The following is a 21651-nucleotide window of genomic DNA, read 5'->3' on the forward strand; positions in this document are numbered from 1 at the left end:
AAAGAATAATTACAACATTTTCATTAAATACTATGGTTTCCAATGAATGTGGTAAATATGCCAGGAAGGCGCAACAAATAAATAAGTGTCTGTCAGCTTTAATTTTTTTTCATCTTCTTCTCTCTCACAGCACAGGGAGCCAGTGTTTAAGACACCTATGACTTTCAGTCCTCGTTTGGTAGGAGAGCAGGCAAGACCATCCCCATCCAGAGTTGATGTGTGGAGGGAACAGCTAGGCTTAGATGGTAAGGAAAGGCTAAATAAACCTGTACATGTACTGTTATGTCCTTAAAAAGCTTATAATGTTACTTTTGTTCGAGAAAAAATTGATCTTGATAGTCTAACATTGAAATAGAACCACATATGTTTTATCACAAATTTCACTGTTTGGAAATTTGTCAATATTTGGGGTTCATATCTTATCAGAGGAGTATAAAAAGTTGTAAAAAGTTCAGTTTATCAGTGTGATTTATGCTTTTGGTATGGCTTTATTTTTTCTACTTATTTATCATTTGAAAATACACAATTTATATTTGAATAATTTGATAAAAATGCTATTATATTGCTGACATTGTATTTCTCTGTTCTGTGCCCAGATGACCCGTATGGATGTAATGGTCAGCCGGACATGCCCAGCTCTGATGAAGAAGAAGTAGAGCAGTATCAGCCACAGGGTGAGCAAGTCCACTCAGCCATCTGGGGCTGGTTTTACTGGAAGTCTAAAGTAAGTTTTGGGGCTTACATCTTTGCCTGATAGAGGACTAAATTTTTTTTAATAGTATCAGAGATCTGAATGTCCTTTGTCTGTATATCAAGTTTATTGTACCACCAGCGTAGGCGCTGGCGGTACACATGGTTTTAGTCCCGACCCGCATGTTCCACCGGCTCCGTTGGCTCCGCCGGCTCCTCTGGCTCCGTCGCCATCTCACCATTACCGCTGCTCCTCCTAGACGGTAAGGGCCTCCGTACCCATCTCTTGGATTTAGGTCACCTATAATCTCAACTCGTTCCACGTAAAATTTGGGCTTTGTCGGTGCTGGGGTCTAGGTGTGGCACTCATTACAATACACCCTTGTCCAAAAATGGCAAAATTACATGCTAATTATCTCCCCTACGGAAGGAATTATGGGAAACATTTCTACAGACAGCTTTCCAAAAGTCATAAGATATCGAAACTGAAAACTGTCTCTAATTCGGGAACCGTTAATGCTAGACATCCATTCTTTTTTGCATTTTGTAGAGCATGTGAAGCCCAACACTGAACGTGGTCTCTGTTTTTTTTGTATTCCATACGGTTTTCGAGTTACGCTGTATCAAAAAGTACATATTGGTGGTGAAAGCAAAATGTGCAGTACGGTAATGGATAATAAATTTTGAACTCCGGAAAAATAAAACATAAGGCTTGGCAAAGCAGACAACTTGTGGTCAAAAATGACATTATTTCATCAAATTTGAACATCTGGAACTTCAGAGCACCTCCCATTTCAAGAATTTTGACCAAAACGACCTTTTCTTTATTTTAATTAATTTTTTCTGTAGGAAATTTATGGCACATTATGGTAACTCCACAATTATAACATTTAGTCCCTTATATCTCCAAAACTGGCAGAGATAGGTCCATAGTTACTATTGAAGTTGAATAGGAAGTCATATACTGGCAATCTGAATGTGACCTTAAAATTGACCTTTGACCTACTTTTCACCATGAACTGAACTTTGCAAATTTTGCTTCCTTTTTATCTCCAAAACTGGCAGAGATAGGTCCATAGTTTCTATTGAACTTGAATAGGAAGTCATATACTGGCAATCTTAACGTGACCTTAAAATTGGCCTTTGACCTACTTTTCACCATGAACTGAACTTTGCAAATTTTGCTTCCCTTTTATCTCCAAAACTGGCAGAGATAGGTCCATAGTCTCTATTGAAGTTGAATAGGAAGTCATATACTGGCAATCTACATGTGACCTTAAAATTGACCTTTGACCTACTTTTCACCATGAACTGAACTTTGCATATTTTGCTTCCCTTTTATCTCCAAAACTGGCAGAGATAGGTCCATAGTTTCTATTGAAGTTGAATAGGAAGTCATATACTGGCAATCTAAATGTGACCTTAAAATTGACCTTTGACCTACTTTTCACCATGAACTGAACTTTGCAAATTTTGCTTCCCTTTTATCTCCAAAACTGGCAGAGATAGGCCCATAGTCTCTATTGAACTTGAATAGGAAGTCATATACTGGCAATCTACATGTGACCTTAAAATTGACCTTTGACCTACTTTTCACCATGAACTGAACTTTGCAAATTTTGAGTCCCTTTTATCTCCAAAACTGGCAGAGATAGGTCCATAGTCTCTATTGAAGTTGAATAGGAAGTCATATACTGGCAATCTAAATGTGACCTTAAAATTGACCTTTGACCTACTTTTCACCATGAACTGAACTTTGCAAATTTTGAGTCCCTTTTATCTCCAAAACTGGCAGAGATAGGTCCATAGTCTCTATTGAAGTTGAATAGGAAGTCATATACTGGCAATCTAAATGTGACCTTAAAATTGACCTTTGACCTACTTTTCACCATGAACTGAACTTTGCAAATTTTGCTTCCCTTTTATCTCCAACGTTACGCTGTATCAAAAAGTACATATTGGTGGTGAAAGCAAAATGTGCAGTACGGTAATGGATAATAAATTTTGAACTCCGGAAAAATAAAACATAAGGCTTGGCAAAGCAGACAACTTGTGGTCAAAAATGACATTATTAGTACCACCAGCGTGTAAGCTGGCGGTACTCATGGTTTTAGTCCCGACCCGTCTCGTACAGCTCCGCCGGCTCCTGCGGCTCCTGCGGCTCCTGCGGCTCCGCAGGATGACGTGGGATACGAGTCACCGTTACCGCTTCTCCTCCTAGACCGCAAGGACCTGTGTCCCCATCTCTTGGATTTAGGTCACATATAATCTCAACTTGAACCCCCAGGTTTTTTTGTCTCAGTTGGTGCATTGACCTGGGCGTGACGCTCGTTGAAATGCACCCTTGTCAAAAATTTTGAAAATTCAATGCTAAATATCTCCCAAACCGATGGAATTATGGGAAAAATTACAACAGATGGCTGACCAAAAGTCATATGTGAGGATTTCAAATATGCCCTTGGATTTGACCTTTGACCTTTATTTCAAGGTCAAACAGGCCAAAATTTTCTAAAAATGGGAATTTTTTGCGAGAAAATTATTATTTCAGCCGATATTTAGAAACGAAACATATCTTACCTATAATATTATGGGCAGGTGTTACCCTTAGGGTCATCTTTCATTTTCGTGAATTTGGGGTCAATCGGTGCATTTTCATGGTAGTAGCGGCCATTAGATGCCGAAACTGAAAATTCTCTCTAATTCTGGAACCGTTAATGCTAGAGACCTCTTGTTTTTTGCATTTTGTAGAACTTGTCAAGGGCAGCACTGGGGGTGGTGTCCATTTTTTTTGTTTTTGATACGGCTTAGGCATTGCACTAATCAAAAAGTTCAACATCCAAAATTCAGTGGTGAAAATAAAATGTGAATTACTCAAAAATTAGCAGAGATAAGCCCTTAGTTACTATTGAACTTGAATAGGAAGTCATATACTGATAATCTAACTGTGACCTTGAAATTGACCTTTGACCTACTTTTCACCATGAACTGAACTTTGCAAAAATTATCTCCCTTATATCTCGAAAACTGGCAGAGATACACCCATAGTTACTATTGAACCTGAACAGGAAGTCATATACTGGCAATCTAACTGTGACCTTGAAATTAACCTTTGACCTACTTTTTATGATGAACTATACTTTGCATGTTTTCTGGCCTCTTTATCTACAAAATTAGCAAGGAGATACCCATAGTTACTATTTAACTTGAATAGGAAATCATATACCATGAACTGACCTTTGCATATTTTCTTGCCCCTCATATCTTCAAAACTAGCAGAGATATGCTCAGTGTTGCCCTTACGTTTTCTCTTTTGTCAGCATATATGCAACACTGATAACACATTTCAAGGAAAACCAATAGGCCTATTGTCTGGAGTGGCAGTATGACATCACAGTCAGTATAATGGAGATCTACAATGAAATGATCAGGTAAAGTGTGACATCACAGTCAGTGTGATGGAGATCTACAATGAAATGATCGGGTAAAGTGTGACATCACAGTCAGTGTGATGGAGATCTTCAATGAAATGATCAGGTAAAGTGTGACATCACAGTCAGTGTGATGGAGATCTACAATGAAATGATCAGGTAAAGTGTGACATCACAGTCAGTGTGATGGAGATCTACAATGAAATGATCAGGTAATGTGTGACATCACAGTCAGTGTGATGGAGATCTACAATTGATCAGGTAAAGTTGTGATGTCACAGTCAGTGTGATGGAGATGTACAATGAAATGATCAGTTAAAGTGTGACATCACAGTCAGTGTGATGGAGATCTACAATGAAATGATCGGGTAAAGTGTGACATCACAGTCAGTGTGATGGAGATCTACAATGAAATGATCAGGTAAAGTGTGACATCACAGTCAGTGTGATGGAGATCTACAATGAAATGATCAGGTAAAGTGTGACATCACAGTCAGTGTGATGGAGATCTACAATGAAATGATCAGGTAAAGTGTGATGTCACAGTCAGTTTGATGGAGATCTACAGTAGCACTACTATTTTCTGGTAATTGACTGATAAATTATGCGTTGGAGTATAGTAAAAAACATTGGTCTGGATTTATCTGGAATTTAGCAGTAAGATTTATTTCATTGATCATATATGTCATCTAGCTCCTTAAATATGATACTTTACATAGGCACGACTCTAGAACAATATCAGTAATTAAATATATTATATAAAATCCATGTTAAATATTTATATAAATTAAAAAGTATATATAATTAATGTGATATAAATATGAATTTTATTAAATATCAGATACTTGTTGAGTTCTTAGCCCATCTATGAAACAGATGTAAAGACGATCAGTCCCAAATCTGGTAGATAACAGTATAACATACAATATGATTTTAATGTTATCAACCCCCAGAGACCTTTTGAGTTCTGACCCCAGCTACAAGATGGAGGTGAAGATGAGCCCCGAGGGGGGTCTGTATGTCCCAGGGCTGACCACCATCAGGGTCCAGTCTGTGGAGGACATTAATGAGGTGAGGACATCGACTAAGTTACCATGCCAACATGATATAAGGTGCTTTGGTCACACATTTATGGAATTGCAATCTGTACAAACATAAGCACGTGCTCGTCCATATATTTTGGTATATTGTCCTTCTGACTGAAAAGACTAAAATTTATTGGCATGCACATATAGACAGATGGACAGCACGCACACGTGCACACACACTCGCATGCACTGTTTTAAATGAAATGTGTGCATGGATTGGAAAAGTTGGTTATCGATCTTTAAAAGCATCAAAATGACAATTAAAAATGTGTATATTATAGTATTTCACACCAGTACTTTGCCATCTTCATCAATAGCAGACAGCCTGTTGTTTTAAAAGACTTCCTGTGAGAGTGTATATCTTGTTCCTTTCAGACCTTTGCCCTAGGACACAGGAACAGAGCAACAGCATGCACGAACATGAATGAGCACTCCTCACTCCTCCCGCTCGCATGCTCTGCTCTGTGTGAACGTGATTGGGAGGAACAAAACTACTGGAGCCAAGACTGTGGGTGAGTAGAAATGGTAAAATCAATAAAAATAGATAAAACAATCCTTTATTTCAGATACACAGCTCTGTTTTTTTTATGTACAGACACAGATGTGTCTGTACATATTTCCATCACCTGCGTCTGTCGTCGCCAGCGCCGTGCACTTTCCTTGTAAACACGATAAGTGGAAGGCAGTTTTACTTTTTGGCTTTATATTTACAGAGCTGATGAATATTCATAAAACGCAGGTCAAGTTCGAAAATCAGCATGATCGGGTCATTATTGTAGAAGTTATGCTGTTTTTTCACTTTTCAGCATATATGCAACACTGTAAACACATTTCAAGGAAAACCGATAGGCCTGTTGTCATGAAACTTACAGGTGTAATCGATCTTACTAAAACGCAGGTCAAGTTAAAAAAATTGGCATGATCGGGCCACAATTTTAGTAGTTATGCTCTTTTTTTTTTCACTTTTCAGCATATATGCAACACTGTAAACACAATATAAGAAAAACAGATAGGCCAATTGTCATTAAACTCACAGGAGTGGTCAATCCTGTTAAAACGCAGGTTGAGTTAAAAAAATCAGCATAAACGGGCCATTATTTTAGAAGTTATGCTGTTTTTTCACATTTCCTCAGATTCAATTCTTAGGCATGTTAACAGTTTCATTATTTAATTAATAAGATATGTAAAAGTGTTTGTTTGACATTTCCTGCATCTTTACAACATTGTTAGTTGATTTTGTAAAAATGATGGTAAACTTGTTGTCGTGTATTATGTAATAAAGTTTCAAAAATGGAAATAAACTCATATCATTGCAGTTTGTCACATTCAATCATTCACTATGTTCAGAATCTCAGAATGGAAGAAATTGGACATTTAACACTGCTCTATTGATATTTTTCCCATCTCATCAATTTTCTTAGTTGATCATATAAAAACGGTAGTAAACTGTTAATTTTGTTTTATGTTAGAAATTGTTAAAACTGGAAAAAAAAAACATTTTGATGTCTTGTTTACATTTTGGCATTTTCAAGTTGTGACTTTGAAGTTCCATCAGCCTGAAGACCTTTGCTAGTCACATTTTCTGAATATCCATAATACTAATATTTTATTATTAAAATTGATGATCATTATGCTGTTAAACATTATGTAATATTGCATCAAAATTTGAAAAAAAAAACTATTTTGGGCACTGCTCCCATGATGACCATTTAAGAAAAAACATGTCACTTACTGTTCTCAAACTTACAGGAAAGAAACATGGGACTAAAATACAGCTTCAGTAGGCAATGCAGTCTGTCTGGTAATTCTTACTGCCAGTTAAACTTTTTTTTTTTTTTTTTTTTTTTTTTTTTTGTGAAAATTTAATTTTTCACATATTTTCAAGGTGTGACTTTGAAGTTCCACGGGCTTGAAGACCCATGCTAGTCACATTTTCTGAAAATCCATGATACGTATATTTTATTATTAAAAATTAACAGTCATTATGCTGTTAACCATTATGTAATATGGCATCAGAATAGAAGAAAACACAATTTTGGGTGCTGCTGCCATGATGACCATTATGGGAAAACCATGTTACTTATGATTGCCAAACTTTCAAAAAAGAAATACAGGACTAAAATGCAGCCTGAGTTGGAAAAACAGTCTAATTGGCTTCTTTTTCTGGAAGTTATATATTTTCAAAGTGTGAACTTGTTACACATTTTACTTACATTGGTATTACCTGTTGAGCATAATTAAAATTTGATGTTGAATTTGCAGTTTAACATAATGTACTTTCGCATCAGAATTGACAGTAGCCTATTTTGTGCATAGTTATTTCCTGTTTTTTGTCTGTACATTTGACAGCTTTGCTGCCTTGTTTTAAAATTAGATTGCAAATTACCTGAGCTTATAAATGGTATAAATTACACATTGCTAAAAGAGAGATTTGAAAGGGATGTCATATATGCGACCTGTGATCAGGCTGGTCACAGTTTTGCCAGCACTGCAGCTAGACAGTGGTTACTGTGGCACCCCTGGCGCATTGTGATATGTATACCTATTATAGATTGCATTAATTCTGAAAAAATAATTTGATATTTCTCCTTATAGTTATTATGACTTTCTGAACACAAATATGCCCTTTTTTAGGAAACTCTGCTTCTCTCTCTCCCTCCCCTCTATCTCCCTCTCTCTCTCTCTCTCTCTCTCTCTCTCTCCATAGAAATTGGAATATTCCAAGTGCATTATGTCTGATATTCCCATCATGATATGCATATTATAATATTTAAAATGCCTGATTGCCAATATTGTAACTTATCATACTCGTTATATAATAAATAATCATAACAATAATGTTCATTTGCAACCAAAATACCAGTAGTCAGATTGTAAAACTATTAATTGTTATATTCACTTGATAAGAATAAGATAAATAAAATTGTTAATTGTTTTTAAAAAGTGCTTAGGTGAAATAAAACATTTATTATTTATTTAACTATATTTATTGATGGTAAAATGGTAGGTCTATGTAAACTTTATCTTCTCCGGGGCCCTCATGAGGCTAGTAAAAGTACACAAATAAAACCTCCATTAAATTAGTGAAAAATATAAAGTATTGTATTGACTAATAAATCATACATTGTCCAAATTGTTTCCATTGTCTAAAGACAGTAAATATACATCACCTTATATTACCTGTATCACCTGTTGATGATGGCATACCTTTTGCTTCAGGAATACCTGTGGTATGCTAGGAAAAAGCAGAGCTGTAACACTATGAACACTGCTAAAATAAGCAATGTTACCAACTCGTCAGACCCACGGTGGGTGAACTGCCGCGTCTTTGTCGGCAACCTTAACACATTTCAGGTGAAGAAGGAAGATGTGGAGAATATATTTGCCTGCTATGGGCCAGTGGCTGGGATCTCCATGCATAAGGGGTATGCCTTTGTACAGTATTACAACGAGTTTGACGCTCGGAATTCGGTACACGGAGAGGACGGGATGATATACGCCGGCCAGACTTTAGGTGAGCTAAGTTGCCTTGGTTACATGCTTTTCTGCATACTGTCTGTGGTCAAATGTTATTTAACTTGGATTTAAATTTTATTTTAATGGCACATAAGGCATTCCAAGTTTTAGTGTTTTGTGCAACTATACGTTTTTTAAAACCCATACCCATACTTAAGATCCAATGTTTTATTTGACAGATATAAACCTTGTCTCAGAACCAAAGCAACATAAAAGAGGTGCTAAGCGACCACATAATGCAGGGCCTTCTGGAAATAACTGGTAGGTGGTGCCACTGGAAATATTTAAAGAAATTTTATAGGCTTAACAAATTTCTGTATTTTGATGCATGTAAGTATTGTAAAGCTTTGCTGTAATTATTTTTGATTATATTTTTTAACTAAAGTTGAAGTGTAGGAAGCAGATATTTTCATTGCTGGGAATAAAATGTTAGACCTCCTAATGTCTTAAAAAGGATAATGGTCAGTGTTTCAATCAGGCAGTTACTAGATTTCAGAGTGCTATTTATCCAAGGGCCTGTTGTACAAAAGATTAACTGAATATTGATAACAAGGATATGTTTCTCGGAGAATCTGATAACATAACATAACATAACATAATTTTATTTCACGTCAGTTTTCCAACAAGCACAACACTAGCCATAGCAGGCTAATATCACCGACAGAATGAAATAAATTAATGTGAAGTACTATAATAGTGATATAAAATTTAAATAAATAGAGGCTACCTGAGATTTAAAACCAGAATGCCTTTTAGGCTATACATTTGCACACAATTCACATTTCCAGTTTGACTGGGGTGTCCAGTTTTGGACCATACCTTTAAAAGTGTCCAGATCTTTACAATTTTTCATTGATACTGGCAACATATTCCATAGTTTAGCACCACTGTAGGCTAATGAATTTAATCCATAGCATTTTGTCCTGCAGTGCTTCTGAAGCAACTGATTTGAGTTCCTTAAGCTGTAAGGTACTTCTTTAACACTGAACAAATCCCACATGAAAGGTGGGGAGAGCTTATTTACTGATTTAAACACTTCAATTATTACAGCTCTATTCCTAGAAAGCTCAAGAGTAGATAACCCTGCTTTCTCTAGTAATGTACTATAACTAGACTCAAAATCATCATACACAAACTTTAAGGCTCTGTACTGAATGCGTTCCATCTTTGCACAATCTACAGCACCACAAAAGTTCCAAGCTAAAGCACAATAGTTAAACTGTGATAAAATAAAACATCTAAAGACTTGTAGTCTAGACATTTCATCAAGGTACTGTGAAAGTCTCTGTAACACTTTAAGTTGAGCACCTGCCTTCTTACATAGTACACTGATATGATAATGAAAATTAAGTCTTTCATCAATATTCACACCTAATAGTTTCACATGTGGTTCTGTGGTGATATTAGCATTATCAATACTGATAGTATTTCTATCTGTAGTTTCATTTAACATAATAGCATGAAATTTAGATGGGTTAGCCTCCATCATATTGTCTCTGAACCACTTTATGGCAGTCTCTGACTCTGTAGTTAGAGTCTCTATCACCTCCTGTCGGGTTGGGTGCATAGCGACTAGAGTGTTGTCGTCAGCATAGTTGTATAACGACGCTCTGGTGATCGTTGCGTAAATGTCATTCATGAAGACATTGAAGAGGATCGGTCCCATGATGGAACCCTGCGGGACCCCCTTTACCAGCGGTAGCCAATCACTGACATGTCCAGAGAGTTTAACCCTCTGACTGCGTGACGAAAGGTACGCCCATATCAAGGCACAACCTTTTTGCGACATGCCGTAGGCCCTGAGCTTGGCGATAATGAGCTGGTGCGGCAAACAGTCGAACGCCTTGCTCAGGTCCATTAGGATGGCTCCTGCGTGGTTGCGATTTTCCAAGGACTGCTTCCAGTCCTCGATCAAGCGAAGAAGCACATACTGGCAGTTGTATCCTCTCCTATAAGCGGCCATCCTGGGATCCAGGATCCGCTGAAGGAAAGGCGCCAGCTGATGATGAAGTATCTTCTCCAGTACTTTGGACAAAGCAGGCAAGATACTAACAGGCCTGTAGTTTTTCATGATAAGGTTGTCATCCTTCTTGAAGAGTGGCACCACTTCAGCAAGTTTGGCACCATCCGGAAATACACAAGTATCAACACACTGATTGTAGATTGACGTGATGTGGTGACTAAGGCATGTAGCTACAGGTTTCAGTAATCTCGGTGGTACACTGTCCCAACCTGTTGCCTTAGTAGTGTCCATGTCCTTAATGATTTTCATTACATCATCTGGTGTGGTATGTTCAAAAGTGAAATCACAATTGTTCATACTAGATTTGATATTTTGCACACTTGGATGATCAGTGAAGTAAGTTTCACACTGTTGTACAAAGTCTGTATTGGAGGTCATCCCTTGATCTAGATCAAGGTTACCCCCAATCTGCGATGCAATATTCACATAAAAATTGTTCATCACATTGGCTACTTCCTGCGGCTTAGTCTCAATGGCATTTTCTGTTCGTATCATGATGGAGTTTCCATCGCTGGACCCTTTGTTTGTGAGGAAGGGCTTTATCGTAGACCAGAAATCACAGTTTTTAGGTCCATTTCTGCACTTGGCATTGAAATAGTCCTTTATGGCCTGTTTCCTTATGCGAGTTGTACGGTTTCTTTGAGATCTGTACTTTTCCCAGTTAGCATCTGTAGGGAATCTCCTGAACTTATTTTGCAGTCGTTTTTTGTCTCGCACAGCCTTTCGTAAGGTTTTGTTCATAAAAGGAGCCTCTTTGGCTCGCACTTTGACAGTTTTCAGGGGTGCATGTTCATCCATAATCTCCCTGAGCATAGTTTGAAGAGCCCAGTAATTATCAGATGGGTCTTCAAAGATTTCACACACAGTATAGGGAATGTAGTTCACTTCCTGAATGTATAAATCCATGTTAAATTGCTTATAATTGCGATAAGTCACTGTTTTTGCTGGCAGCCTGGCAGCAAACAGTTTGAACACAACATATATCATGTCATGCGAATCACTTAATCCTGTATTCATGGTTGCTGATTTAACACATTTGTCAGCTCGGCTCACAAGTATCACATCTATAAGAGTAGATCCATGAATAGTGTGATTTGTAGGTTGTTTGATCAGCTGCTCCAAATCATACTGATCACACAAGTCTCTTAATGGCTCACCTTTGGCGTCATGTAGCAAATCGAAGTTGAGATCACCTAACACACATATGTCGGTGTAGTTACTGTGAGCTTTGTCCAAAATGTTAGCCATTTCTTCAGTAAAGGTTGCATTTTGTAGACTAGGTGGCTTATAAGCGCACATGAGGAGATACTTTGACTTTTTATTAGGCACTACCTCCACGGTTATCATTTCCACAGCTTCGGTCTCATGGCATTTCATCCGACGACAGGGTATATCCGACCTGATGTAGACCATGACACCGCCACCTTTTTCATCACGGTCTCGTCGAAACAACCGGTAACCATCAATTCTGAACTGCTCATCTGGGAATGAGTCGTCCACCTTGGTTTCTGCTATGCCTAGTAGATCCACTGGTACTCGTCTCAGTGATTCACGGATGTGAATTACTTTGTGGCGAAAACTTAATGTTTATGTAGGCAGCAATAAACCCTTTGGGATGGTCCTTTTTGATGTTATCAAAGAAATCAGTATTTTCACACTCACCATCACTACTGCTGGAGTACTGTGTACTATCCAATACTGAGTTATCAAAGAAAGAATCACTGATTGATGGCAATTGACAATTGTAGCAGTGCCAATCGCTGTCACTTGCTGATAGTCTCCCATATTCAGCGTTAGACACAGAAATCACTTCCGGCAAACATTTGACATGATGCCAGTAGTCACAAGTATCACAACATAGTCCCTTCTGGTTGGACTTTACTGGTTTACTGCATATTCCACATGGGTATTTGTAGTTCCTTTTGGCTGGTCCGGGATTCAAGTGGATGTCACCACTCAGTAGAAGTAATACGAACCCGTGATGCCAGCAGAAGTTCGATGTCGACATTGCCGATTCAGCAACAACAGACCGGCGCCATGTTTGTTCAGGTATCCCTGGCGACAGCAAAGATGTCGCACCTAAAAGTCCGAAATTCTCACCCAAACTCGTATGGCATTCCACAAACACATGTCCAAAATTGTCACTGTAAGTTAATAATACATCAGAATCATATCTGGGCGTAAACTGTAGCAATAAAACCACTAAAATCACTAAAATGTTCACGGCTTGCGAAGAACGTGATCCTGCCATCTTGACGGCGAATCAACCTTTGTTTTTAACCAAGTCCCCAGAGAGGATTGAAATTGCCTTAACAATGATTAATGCTCATGGGGGTGATATTAGTCCATGTGGATATATTTAATACATTTATGGGGAGCCAGTTGTGAAATGCTCTAACACCACTATTGCAAACTAGACTCCACACGTTTGATTATCCAAGTTAAGCAGTCTAAGCTAAGGCTAAAAGCTCTCAGACTTTGTGAAGCAGGCTCTTGGACTAAAAGCAGACCAAGAATTTTTTTTCTGAAAGTGAAGACCATGATCCATTGTGATGCAGTCACCCAGTCCTTTTTTTATTTTTCTTTTTTTTTATTTCAATGTAAAATTTAAAAAAATTAAAAATGTTATCAACATTTGTGCTTCAGGTCTCAGGGTGGGGGCCAAGGAGGGCCAGGACGGGGGCCAATGGGAGGGGGTGGAGGAGGAGGAGGCCCTCCCATGAAAAAACAGCGTCCAGGGATGGCCCACCCCATGGGGTCCATTAACAAGAGAAACCTGGTGTCACTGGTCAGCAATATCCCCAAGGGCAGGGGCGGGAAGCCTGCCAGCACACAGCCCAAAGGACCAGTGCAGAAATATGGTAGGAAGATGTGTGTGTAGTGTGTGTGTCTGTGTTTGGGGGGGGGGGGGGTCTAAGTGTCCAGATAATGTTATTCATTTCATGTTAGGCTGGTAAAACAAAATGTTTTTACAGAGGTTAAACATGTGGTTTATTGGGGAACCTGTGAGACTTGACCTTTTTTCTTAGTGTTAATGAGTTCATGTAGCAAGTGGTTGAGGGATGGAGGCTGTGAACTTAATGCCTCATATTTGTTAAGTCTTTTTAGAAACCATTAAGTTTAATCTTTTCTTGCTACTCATATCACGTTGTATGAACTCTTCCTACATAATTTTAAATAGTAATATTTCATGGTATAGATTTGATGCAGATTTCTGTAACATTTTCAGGCAGAATTTTTAAAAAGATTTTTGTGTTAATTGTCTTTTTAAAAAATATCTGCTTTGCTCTGATCGTCTGTCAATTTTTTGTTCTACACTTGTGATCCGTTCTGTATTTTTTCTTCAGACAGTCCAGACATCTTGATTTGTGGGAACTGCAAGTGGATCTTCACAGACTTTGAGGAGCTGGCACTCCACAAACGGCGGACATGTCAACTGAAGTTCCTGTGTAAATGCAAGAGACCTGGTAAGAAAAGAAATTGATAAGTACTGGATAGGATTTTCAGGGGACCACTTATTTCGGCTACATATCTCAAAGGGATAACAACTCTTCTTTTTGGCTGGAAAAGTGCCATAAAGTGAATTATCTTGAAGGAAAGGTAATTTTCCCATACAGAGACTTTAAATGTAATCTAATTTTTTTTAAGAGTATGTTTTAGTAATAATCTGTTCAGAGATTATTACAGAGGGTAGCAATCAATGACATTCCACCGTCTCGTGATAGCCAGATATAACGATTAACTGCAATTTTGGTGGTAAAATACAATTTATTACATTTTCACGTCTTGTTAACATCTTGTTAAAAATTTATTGAATGTGGAATTTTTGAATCTCATACAAAGAGTTGTTATCCCTTCAAGCTTGGAAACCCTGACCGTATGGTTTTCCTTCTATTGGTGAAAACATGGACAAGTGAACTTTGGGAAATTTTAAACACGAAACCTCTCATGCCATTTTGGATGAGTTCTTTGTTCTCAGAGTTACTTTTCTTGGGTCTGGTAGTGATGTTTGTACTGTTTTAGTATAATATTTTAACATTCTTAATTATTTATTTTCTTTTTCTGAAATATTGTCAGGGTTTTTGGAATTCCTGCTTTTCATTGATGTTTTTTATGTGCAGATACAGATGTTGATGTTGTCGTTGTTGCCATGCACTTTCAGTGATAACACGATCAGTGGAAGAACATTTCGGCTTTTGTCTTCAAACTCATGGAACTGATGAATATTCATAAAATACAGGTCGAGTTCGAAGGATTGGGCCATTATTTCAAAAGATATGCTTTTTTTTTCCCTCAGATGGTGAACCAGCTGTGGTGTCATGTGCTACCTGTAAGAAAGTGTTCCCCACTAGCTGGGAGTTATGTAACCACTGCCAAACCGAACACAACATGTCCATATTTGTACCACCAATCCAAGAACAGGTAAAACTTTGCCATATGCAGATCTAGAGCGCTACAACTGAAATACATACATGGTTTTTATGCATTTTGGATAGATTTGACATTTCGAAGAATTAGAAATATTTGCGTTTATTAGAAACATTTGACTTTAATATTCTAGGTAAACTTTATTTACTTATCGTTATAAATGGTATAGGCAATTTGAAAGAAAACAGTGTTATCAGTAAGAGTACAGGACTGAAAATGGTACTAAATTGTTTAAAGCTTGATCTTGGTAATAACTTGCTTTGGTGAAGACAAATCGCTACCAATCAGTGGGTTTAATTTATCGACTCTAAACATTCCAGAGTGCCATTAAGAAAGCAGCAGAGGCCGGCACCAACGGCACAGAAACAACAGAGGTTTGTGTATTTTTATATTTCTCATTTAGAGCAGTTCACATGAATTTGGTGTTTAAAAAAAGAATTTTAAAGTACCTTGTTAGTTTGTTATTTATCATTTGAACAATTGCTCAAATAACTGATTGGTTGACTGAGAAGTGATTTATGAAGCTGAAGTTGTGAAGGGATTTGATTTTCATAATAACAAAGATATGATATTTTTCCAGTTGGTTTAGTATCAGCAAGACTTGGAAAATTGCTCTCAGTGATTTTGATTTGAATGATGTTTGTTGTGCTGTTCAAGAATATAAAGGCTCTTGTAAATATTGTCATGATGTTAAGATCCTGGTGTAGTCTTTTATTATATTGTGCACATACATCATTATATATATACAAATCAGACTATACATTTTTGGCAGTACATGCTGATGCATGAATTACAATGTTTATATTTATTCCTTTATTTGTAAATATGATTTGAGAGAGAGTAAATAATGGTGTTTTCATATACACAGGCTGGGAATAGCAAAGAGAAAGAGGAGTCAAGGAAAGAAGGTAAATGAACCTGAACTTTAAATTGGACTTTGTATAAGAATTTGATCTGCTGTTTTTATGCACTCAGTATTAGGTAAAAAAATTGCTATGAGTACTTTAATTAGACTTAACCATTGCTTGAGCAGAAAATTGTATGTTGTGCCACATTCTGTCTGCCCTGCGTTTTCCTGCATGTTGTGACTCTCCATGGAATAAAGCACGACGCAGACCATAGTTTTCGGCTGATTTCAGTTACTATGATAGTTCACCCAATAGCAAAAAAATAGGAGAGTTGGGGGGAGGGGACGCTAACTGCGGGTAGAGGAAACAGTAACACCTGCAAACTGATTTCTGAGGAAGGTGTCAAGAAACTCGCCTTTATCTGTCTCTATCATGAATGTGACCCAAAAACAAACAAACAAAAAAAAAAAAAAAAAAAATTAACTCAAAAACTGAGTAATAATTTTATCAACAATTTTGCATGTGAGGTCCATTGGTTATTAAGGAGAAAAAATGAAATTTTGTTGTTGTTTTTTTCCTCTGTAGAGGCCTAACACTCATTGTGCGCCTTCTAGTTCTTTTGTGAAGGTAGCCCCTGTTGTGACTTTCAGGTGAGGATGTGGCTGAGGAGGACACCAATGGTGAGGAGGCAGCTGAGGAGGAGGAGGACGAAAAAGAAGAAGAAATAGATGAGGATGCCATGCTCCAGGAGGATGAGGAGGCCACAGGGGACCAGGACGAGGAGAAAAACGATGAATGAGGAAGATGACAAAAATAACAAATGAAACGTGGCAGAATAAGACATCCTTTTCTGTAAGGGAAAGGAGGTAAAAGAACCCTGAAGGAATGACGAAATTGTAAAAGAGAGTTGAAAACATATGGCTTTTATTTTTATTTTATTTATTTATTTATTTATTTATTTATTAGGAATGTTAGTTTTCAGCTAATATGCATATGCAAAGAGGATGACCATTAAAACTGGTTCAGAAAAATGTATATAAGTGCATAAGGTTATTTTGTACAAAAGAAAAAAAAAAGTGCAGAAGTGACATTTTCAACTACATTCTGATGGTAGTGCTGAAGACATTGAAAGCAAAATGTGACTACTGTATATGTCATTATGTATATAAAAGTACACAATACCTGCAAAGCCTCAAGGATATACAATACAGCAGTACATATTATATATGCTGGTCTGTAAAATAAAATATTCCAGGTAAATTAGGTGAGTGGCAGTCATGCTTTAGTCTTTTTGTCTGGTTTTTGGTAAGATTTATTGGTTATTTAATCTGCAGTGTGATATTTTAAAGAAGAACTTAATAGTAACACAGTTCAAAAGTTTATTTGTAAGCAAACAGGGCATTAAATTAAACGTTGTCTGTTTACAAACTTAAAGGAAGTCATTTTACATTGAAGTGTTTGGTTTAGATACAGATCAAAAAGGGCGCACGTATTTTGAATATGTAAACAAGATTTAGATAAAATGCAAGTTTGAAATGGTTGGTCATTTAGTTTGAAAATTGTAATATCCTATTCTCTGAAAAGAGAAGAGTCTGGTGTCAATGCAGCTGTTGTAATAATTAATTCATTATGAGTATAATATGATTTTGACTAGAAACCAGATAGTTCTCCATTTTCCCCTGATGAACATGGTATATTTAAAGTACAGAAAACCACAAATGGGATAGTTTATATCTTACTGGCTATAAGAATCGGAGGTAGAAATATATATATAAATGGATGTACCATTTATTGCAAGCACAGGTACCTATCGTACCACATGTATGTGAGCGTTTTCAGGATTTTGGCTGTCAGTGTGAGTACATTAAATTGGAGAAAATAGACATAGATAGACAAAGCTCTTTATTTGACTGTCTCAGTAGATATTCAGAAGTTTAAATTTAAGATTGTCCAAAGGCGACCCGCACGAAAATGAAGTAGATACTCCAGCGCAGTAGACTACTGCAATCATACTGCAAACATGCTTCAAATCTGCTTCGATGTGGAAGCTAATTAGCATATTTGAAACATGCTTCTATCATGCTGCTAATCTACTGCATTAATGCTCCTCCTCTGTACAACCCTATGTAATTTTTGAAGTAGAATTGCAGTAGGCTATATTGCATTTCTACTGCAAATATGCTCCACACCACTACTGCGTTAATGCTTCCTTGCTACTTCGATACTACTGCGTTTTCTTGCGGGGAGCAGCAGTGCATATAATTCCTAAGGTTCAAAGACCTGATTGTATTGGTATGTGTAATTCATTTATCAGTTGTTTGTGATTGTACATAAATTTGTGGAGTTTTGTATTGTTAGAATGTATTATACATGTAAATCCTTATTGGTAATTACCAAACAGCAGTGAGAATATGATAATCCTATAGTGTAAACACTGCATATTGAACATGACAAACATTGATTTCATTTATATCATAAGTAAAGCCATAACATGGTCAATATTCAGGAACTTCTGGGTACAGTGAATAGTTTTCTGATGGAGAAGAAGGTGAATATACATGTAATTGTAGATCTCACTGCCGCACAGAGGCGCAAATGATTTATGATAATTTTGTTGATTTTATATAAAATATTCAAACACTTATGATAAAGATGTATGTTTTGTTGACAATTTTGTGTCCATCTTACAGAATATGTCTATTAAAATGCTCTTTCAGGGGTTTTTGTTTTAAAAGCTTAGGGAATGGATTAACAAGTGTCTCAAATTTGTCAACAAATTTGGTCTTATACATAACCCTTAGACTGTGATGAAATGAGCATGGCTACCCAAGTTATTTATTTTTATTTTATTTATTTTTTGCTTTGTATATTGATTTATCAATTTTCCATTGAAACGCTTTTCATACTGGATTCTTGTGTGTGTATGTAGACATGTACACTATTGGTCAAAAATTGTGTCCTAACTCGAGTTCCATGACATGGCATGTGTTTTTGTTTACATATGATCATCTCACAGCTGTAAACCATTTAAAATATTTTTTAAATTCCATTTACCATACCTAATTTGACGTGCGGTACAGAAAGTACAAAATGTCGATCTATATTATATACCATTTATTCAAGTTTAGAGCATACGCTCCTCAAATCTGACGTTCCACTGTCATTTCCATTGAGCAAAAAAAGACCAGCAAAATTAAAAATATGCCACCAGATACACACACGATTAGCTTGAGCATACAATCCTCTGGCTCAGTTCATTTATGAGAACAGTAAATACATCATTACCAAAATCACGAAGCATGCAATTGGTATAAAGATTGCTGTTGCGCTTTCTTCCAGTCCAAAAGGAGTTTCTTACTTTTCCCTCAGTCGGCGTCAGAATGAGGCAAAAATGACGCGAAAGATCCTGTGTTTGTGTGAGCGCACGATTGCGTGGAAAATCTACGGGGGAGACGAGAGAGAGAGAGGTAACAAGAGACCAGCTCAATGCTGAGAGTCCATGTAGTACTACAGCCCCCTTTACACTGGACGGCGTCCTTTCTGCTTCCGTTAGAACGGCCCCGTTTGAGAGCAAATAAAACCATTACTTCTGTGCCGACAACTGATCGATCACTGAGGATTCAATCTGCAGCCAAAGCGATGCTTATGCCTCTTCTCTACGACCATATCGATGCCAGTTACATAGTCCACAAAGGACGCAGAAAGGACGCCGTCTAGTGTGAAAGGGGCTTTAAAAACGGAATACATTTCAAAATTTTTTAGAGGGCGAGGGGGCATGTCTCCAGTTTAACTTCCAGGCACCAGGACACCGCAGTATATATATATATATCTACCTCACCATGACATGTTGCGGGCCATGTTGACTGTTGACTTCCCGAAAAACGCGGGATATCCAACATGACAGACAGCAATCAACATCGACAATTTTGATCGTAGTAGTTGTACAATTTTATTATTACTGTATCAAAGGGATTGAACTCTCAAGATGAAAGTAAGCCGAGTTAACTGATAACCCTTTTGGTTCTTTCACACAGAGTATGCTTAAAATAGATCAAAATACGTGAATCAAGTGACATGCCTTGGCTATCTTCATCCCAAATGTGCCCATAAAATGTTAAATGTAGCACAGCTGATCTTACTTAAGCCCCGATTATATAGTGAACCTTTCGATGCATGTAAATTACTTGGAGTTACTGTTGCACACATATTGATCCCATTTACATAAATAGAATAAAATGTGAATAGTGTACAGTATAAAGTAAAATTTCGTTTTTAACTGAAGATGTGAGGTTGTTTGTTATGCTTTTCTGTGCACGTGAAGTGAAAGACTTCACTCGGGATTTGGAATCACGTCGGAGCCCTTCGTTGACGAAATGGCGTCTCAGTATACGCATCTTATAAGTTATAATATAACTAAATTTAGTGATAGCCACGCTATGATCAAGGCACAAACAGTAGGAATTTTACTTTTTAAATTTTAAATTAAAATTTTACCGCCCAGTTTCACTCACACACATACATAGAACTACTTGGCATTAGTATATACTCAGAGAACTTGGGTGGGCATCGACCCTAAGAACCCAAGTCACTCACGCGCCATTGGTCAATTAAGTTATAATTATAAAGTTCATTGATATATCCCACTGTTTTCAGACTAACTTACTTCCAGCTTGTTCCTACTTGTACAATATACATATTTTATTTCAGTTATATTTTTGTAGTTTTCTGTGAGGTGAAAATACCCAAGCTATCAGAAGCGATAGAAGTGACCACTATAAGATCACATACCTAAGTAAGCATCAATATATATATATATACCCCATTCAACTTTTGGATGTCTTAATTCAATGGGCTTCTCTATGTAAAACATCCTCCGTAAGTATGGCGCGGTCGCAAAGGGGCAAAATGACTCGATATAATTTTGTGGGAAAAATGACTCGTTTCAGGAAATAAACAGTTCAACTTATGCTTTACTACTAAACAATGTGTTATTATTATGTTTAAGTGCCGTAGCACAAGATAATCTTTAAATAATCACAAGTTACCCTACACCGGTCTGATACGAACTGTCCAAGATACATATTCATTTCTAAAAAGATGGTATCCTACCTTTAGCTTTCTATAATGCTGTCAGTTCAGCTAAGGGTGGGAGGGGGGGGGGGGATAAAGTCAGCAGCTGTTAACACTAAAAATGTATTCACACTATCGTGTATATCCCGAAAGTAATAATTATAATAATAAAAACTATATTTAAAGAACGTGAAACATGTTGCACATGGCCCTCAATACAAGCAGTGAACGAAGTTTTTAAACAAACAAATGACAGACGAAAACATTGCTTCCATACTATGTAACTACAGAAGGCAAAAAAATTAAATCAAGTACATAAAGCTAGCAAACAGATCAATAAATAAAGTAGATAAAAAATAAAGTTGTATGGAAAGCTGTATAGACTTTACCATCTAACCCAATGCAGTACTCAACATGACAGTAGTAATATAAATTTTTCCACAAAAATTTTCCACAAATCTCAACGCGTCTTACAGTAAGTAAATTAAATTAATATGAACACTACCAAAAATTATATTGAAAATACAAAGAAAGAAATAATCTCATACAGCAACAACACT

The 21651-nt window shown here is 37.0% G+C and overlaps 1 protein-coding gene and 1 long non-coding RNA gene across 2 annotated transcripts; both read left to right on the forward strand.

The window, feature by feature from the left end:
• The first annotated feature begins 109 nt into the window (after positions 1–109).
• Positions 110–5718, forward strand: LOC147759323 (uncharacterized). The gene is made up of 4 exons (XR_015331576.1): positions 110–245; positions 597–724; positions 5072–5189; positions 5582–5718. It is a non-coding gene; the product is annotated as an uncharacterized LOC147759323 (long non-coding RNA).
• Positions 5582–18989, forward strand: LOC106152971 (uncharacterized). The gene is made up of 9 exons (XM_086998296.1): positions 5582–5718; positions 8426–8720; positions 8902–8983; positions 13392–13606; positions 14093–14212; positions 15043–15167; positions 15494–15547; positions 16042–16081; positions 16672–18989. Exons 2-9 carry the CDS (start codon positions 8468–8470, stop codon positions 16818–16820), a joined length of 1038 nt encoding a protein of 345 aa, XP_086854422.1. The 5' UTR covers positions 5582–5718; positions 8426–8467; the 3' UTR covers positions 16821–18989.
• The last annotated feature ends 2662 nt before the right edge of the window (positions 18990–21651 follow it).

The sequence above is a fragment of the Lingula anatina genome, unplaced genomic scaffold, assembly GCF_051362555.1.
Source record: "Lingula anatina isolate TDL-2025a unplaced genomic scaffold, LinAna3.0 unanchor8, whole genome shotgun sequence".
In the NCBI taxonomy this organism is placed as follows: Eukaryota; Metazoa; Brachiopoda; class Lingulata; order Lingulida; family Lingulidae; genus Lingula; species Lingula anatina.